This window comes from Penaeus chinensis, chromosome 18, assembly GCF_019202785.1.
Source record: "Penaeus chinensis breed Huanghai No. 1 chromosome 18, ASM1920278v2, whole genome shotgun sequence".
Classification (NCBI taxonomy): domain Eukaryota; kingdom Metazoa; phylum Arthropoda; class Malacostraca; order Decapoda; family Penaeidae; genus Penaeus; species Penaeus chinensis.
Window position 1 is genome coordinate 9,569,481 of NC_061836.1, and position 5,000 is coordinate 9,574,480.

General features: G+C 34.6%; 2 protein-coding genes across 2 annotated transcripts in view; one reads left to right on the forward strand and one right to left on the reverse strand.

The window, feature by feature from the left end:
- Positions 1-2,535, reverse strand: part of LOC125034771 (uncharacterized protein CG1161-like) — a 5,100-nt gene extending 2,565 nt beyond the window's left edge. The window contains exons 1-3 of the mRNA XM_047626718.1: positions 2,398-2,535; positions 1,035-1,144; positions 625-739 (exon numbers count right to left, since the gene is read on the reverse strand). Coding sequence (XP_047482674.1) covers positions 625-739; positions 1,035-1,144; positions 2,398-2,502 — 330 coding nt within the window. The 5' untranslated portion in view covers positions 2,503-2,535. The remainder of the gene's footprint in view (positions 1-624; positions 740-1,034; positions 1,145-2,397) is intronic.
- Positions 2,536-2,981: 446 nt separating this feature from the next.
- LOC125034526 (WASH complex subunit 5-like) overlaps positions 2,982-5,000 on the forward strand; it is an 18,328-nt gene continuing 16,309 nt past the window's right edge. The window contains exon 1 of the mRNA XM_047626376.1: positions 2,982-3,091. The gene's annotated coding sequence lies outside the window, so the exon portion shown is untranslated. The remainder of the gene's footprint in view (positions 3,092-5,000) is intronic.

The window sequence follows — 5,000 nt, forward strand, 5'->3', positions numbered from 1 at the left end:
TAAGGATTTAACATGTGTTCCTTTAAATTGGATGTAGCAATCCCATTAATGGTCACATTCTTAGGCAAGAAGTAGAGTCTACACCTCCCCACATTCCTACTGAAACAAACCCAAATTTTTATGGAAGGACTGTGCTTCACTGTTATAATGGTGTACCTGGTGGTAACTCAAAACTAAAATGCAGCAAGTATGCATATTACAGTGGACTTCCCTTTCCCTATCTTCCTCATTATTTCTTTCTCTTCTTGTCAAGCTAGACTACGGGCTTTTTCCACATCAGTCAGTTGCATACATAGACAGATGCTGACATGCTATCCAGCCTCTTTCACACAGTCAGCGAGGATTCCTGAGTCGCCAGATACGACTGAGTGATGCCAAATTGGCTTGCATGAATTTTGGTGCAATAAAAATAGTGAGAGTACATTTGCCTCCAATAATGAGAATAGGTCCCAGTATTTTCAGCAACCACTGTAAATACTAATGGAAATTAATGGAATGAAACATGGAGAGGTACACTGACATATATAACATCAAATTTAGAAGGAAATGAATAAAAACTACAATATTCCATGAAAATATATTCCATTATATTGTCAAATTCTCTATCATCAAAAATGAAATTACCTTGATTGTATTACTGTTACGGCTCTCATACTTGCACTCACAACGGGGACAAAATTCTTGTTCACGGCCTTTGATATCGTCTGCTACTCTTGGTAGTACAACATTGTCACAGTCACTGAAAGGGTCAGTTTAATATTTGCTATCATAAAGTATATCTGGACCTGCACTCCACACTACTATTTTTTTAATTGAAAAATTATGTATATTATGGTTATACTTATGTACAAATGCAAATGCAATATAAAGGCAACATACAATCATAATATTAATAATTTACAAATTACATTTAAATATATTGCTACTGCAGACCATAATCACAAGGCAAATAAAAAAAAGGGCAAGGACAAGGAGATCCTGAAACATAAATGTGTTTTTTTATTCAATAACCACCAACTCTTTACACTGCTTACCATTTGCTTGGGGCAACAGGTTCCTTGTAGACCATGCGGTTACTCTTGGTACCATTTATGACAGAAGGATCAGGGCATATACAGATACATCTCTTATCCTCATACTGTGCCTGAAATTTATGTAATAGAAAAGAAATAGGTATAAGTGGTTTCAATTTCGTTACTAATATGTATATATATATGTATATATATATATATATATATATATATATATATATATATATATATATATATATTAGCTTGTTAGGCAATGCCTTTGCAGAACTTGGGTCTTAGTGTAAAAATGACTTGACACTGAAAAATGCAAAAACAAGTGTTATAATAAATTATCAATATGTAATCTATATATCTGTTTTTCCACTTCAAAAATCAGAATGAAAATAAAATACTTTCTCTTCTGTAAAGATACATTTGCAAACTGAAAATGTTTATGGTATCATGCATGGAAGTCTTTCCCTTCCCTTGAAGTTTCTGTATGAAACCAGTGAGAATTTTCTAGAATATATCTGCATCTTAAAATCCATTGTATTTAGTATTGATGAATTCCGTCAAAATGTCTTTTATGCATTTATAGTAATGTGATGTTTGGCAACAATATTGACAATATAAGACCAGAATGTATGCCAAAGCAATAGTGGAGTTAAACTTTGCAATATTCATAAGGTATTGCTACTGCCCTAACCATGCCAGGAATGCAAAAGCTGAACCATATCTGACTGCAAGATAGAGCCTAGACAAGTCTTGAGTCATGTGCCTTGTGAGTTTATTGTTTCCAATACTATTAAGACTGAATTTGATAAGCAAATTAATAGGTCTAATAATTACGTCTCTTATTTTCTAAAGACCAGCTTCTAGAATTTTCATTTTTGTTAATACTCAAGACTTTAAGTATTTTTTTAGAGTTTTCTTACTTCCTCCTATGATTTTAATTCAACATTTTACACATCTGACCAGACACTTTTTCTTAATTGTGAAGCTCCCTCAATTGGGGATTCTTTTCCTGTGACATACTGTATGAAAAAAGAAGAAAAATACAGGTAATTAAATGTTGAAATTAAAGACAAAAATGTTGACAGGCAGGATTCTTGATCACTTATATAGAGTAATCTCTTTACTTTAGCCCTAACAACTTCCTTTACCTTTAAATGAGCTTAGTCTTTATAATACTAACTAAGGATTGCATAAAAAAATACAGATAAAGTATTTTCATATAAATAACAAGAAGACAAAACAAATCCTTGGGAGAGGAAGCTATTCAATCACGTGATACAACTTTAATTTAAGGAAAATATCCCAAGTAGAAATTATCCCTGCTGCCTAACGAACGGAAAACGGTGGCAACTAAAAGGACGACAATTCATACCTCAGTAAAAACAGCACAGAAGGAGAGAAAGGTGAGGATAAATATGTAGGCAGCCGTCCCCATCTTGATAGGGTGAGGTAAACAATAATGCATTCGTTGATACATTTATAACAAAATCAGTCATTTAGTTTAGAGAGTAATATCACTGATTATCTATTTAATAATAGATTCAATATCAACGTAATTAATCAAGGTGTAATTTTTCGAAATGTCATTGCAAAATGCAAACACGAATGCCATCCGTAAATCATAAGAAAATAAAATAAAATAAATTATTTACTAAAAAGATCGACCAGGCAATTCGTGTATACTGCGCATATTTTTATCTCGGCTAATATCAAACAGACGTAATAAATCAGACAACAGGAAATACAATTCAACGTTTATTTTGACAATCAGCTGACTTAGCGGGAGAGGCGGGGGGGGGGAGACCGGAGATAGGTGAGGGGGGATGGGGGGGTCCTGGGGAGGTGAGTATAAGGGAGGAAGGAGGGGGGCTAGGTAAGGGAAAGGGCGGAGGGGAGGGAGGAAGGGCAGGGGAGGAGAGAGGGAAGCAGGGGGAGGGAGGACGGGCGGAGGGGAGGGCGGAGGGGAGGGAGAGAGGGGAGCAGGGGAATAGGGGAGGCAAGGGGCGGACCCACGAGAAGAGGGAGGCTCGAAGGGAGGAAACAAGTGGTGGTGATTTTTGTCTCCGGTGAGCTCATTTCGTTTTGAATTTTAGGTTTTTACGCGAACCAAAACTCTTGGAGACACTTTGGTGCAAAAATCTCTTGGTTATATTTATGACAGATTGGTACTGTGTGTAAGTCGGCGGGTTTATTGTGGTACAATTTGAGGGTTGTTATTATTTTTGGTATTTGGCAATTTCTCTTGAAGTATATTTGATTATGCAATTATGTAACACATTTCGGTTCCGTAAAGCTGTGTGAAGACTGAGTTATAATTTCTGATGTTAAATATTCATTTCGTGACAACAGGAATGATTGCATTTAAAGTATCAGTATTCATTTCTTTGGGTAAAGTATATATTTTCCCTAGATTTTAGGTATTAGAAGAAACATTTGACAATTTTTTTCTTTTTTTTTTTTATGTACATGCTCTATCTCATTGTGTATCTCCTTTATTATAAATTTACACCTTATGCCATAGGTGAAAAGTGTCAATTTTTGTCAATTTTAATTTTTTTTTCTTGTAATCCTGATTGTCATAGACGGAAAATTTGTTCAACTATTTTTATGAATACATTGGTCTGTATCATTTCTCAAACTAAAATCTTCTTTCCTCTATCATAAGGTTTTAAACTGGTTAGGCTCTTCATTTCTCTCATTCTCTTTTTTTATTTCTTTTGCCTCATTTATTTTCTCAGTTGCTCTTTTGTTATGTATAATGATGTCATTTATTTTCGTTCTTAAGAAGATTATTGTGTGTCTCAAAATTAATTATTTTGTTGGTGATTAATTTGCACCTGCAATCAGATTTGCTGTTGGGTAATGGTTAAGTTTCAACAAGCCACCTGTTACAAGGAAAATTATATAAGTAAATGATAGAGCAAATAAACCTCAGACACTTATCTTCTGTGTACTGATGTAAAAATAAAAAATAATGAAGTTATTTGAAGTAATCTGCACAGGCAAAGAATGATTTCAGAAATGAACGAAGAGTAAGTCTACGGTGATCAGATGGGGTCCAGGGACAGAGCCCTTGATAGGGAAATATGGCAAAAGGGTGGAGGTCAGGGAGTGAAGTCTCTGGGTTAGGAAGTTTTTAGGTTTATACTGCAATATTTGTGGATTTCCCAGGAGTGGCTTGTGCATTATAGATAGAGCCCAAGGACCATGGCAGGAGGTGCAGATGATGTCAGTAGCTGGGGGTCGTTGACTTTAGATGAGAAGGAGGAGGAGCATTTTTGAATGCAGGCAAAGTGAGGCATTACAAAAGCAAGTAATGAAATGGTCCATGCTCCAAGCATCCCACCAGTGGGATACCCAAATAAAATCTAAATTGAAAAATGCCATGTTCATGAATGACTTCCATCATTTTGTTACTTTATATTTGGTAAGTGTCTTATTTTTTTATGTCTTGAACACATTATTTTACTTTTTGTTAGGTTTATCTTCAGAGCCCAAATGGTTGTACAATCTTTGTTGTTTTAATGCTCCTTCAGAGGTCCTATTTTTTCATTTCACTCCCTTCAAATCTTTTAGTTTTACCATCTCCCTATTTCTATTATATACTTTTGGAAGATTGATTTGTTTAGTGCTTCGGTTAATTTTAGTGGGTTGTTGAAATTTGAAGTGATTGGTACTACATTTTTGGTTAGGATTCTTGTAAAGCATATATATAAAAGTTTTTTACCATTTTATTATTGGTGTCTTGGGTTTTGGCTATGGAAACATTTAATTCATGTGCTTTCTTGTCTGCAATGTCTGCAATTTGATTTCTGAAAAAGTTTTTATGTGCTGGGACCCATTATATTCTGACATTTTGACTTTGTCTTGCTAAAGCATAAATTAGTTGTGTTTCTTTGTAGTTTCTGGGTTTGTGATTTTGTAATATTAATATTGCTGAGAGTAAGCCTATTAGTGTTTGTGTCTGTTAATATC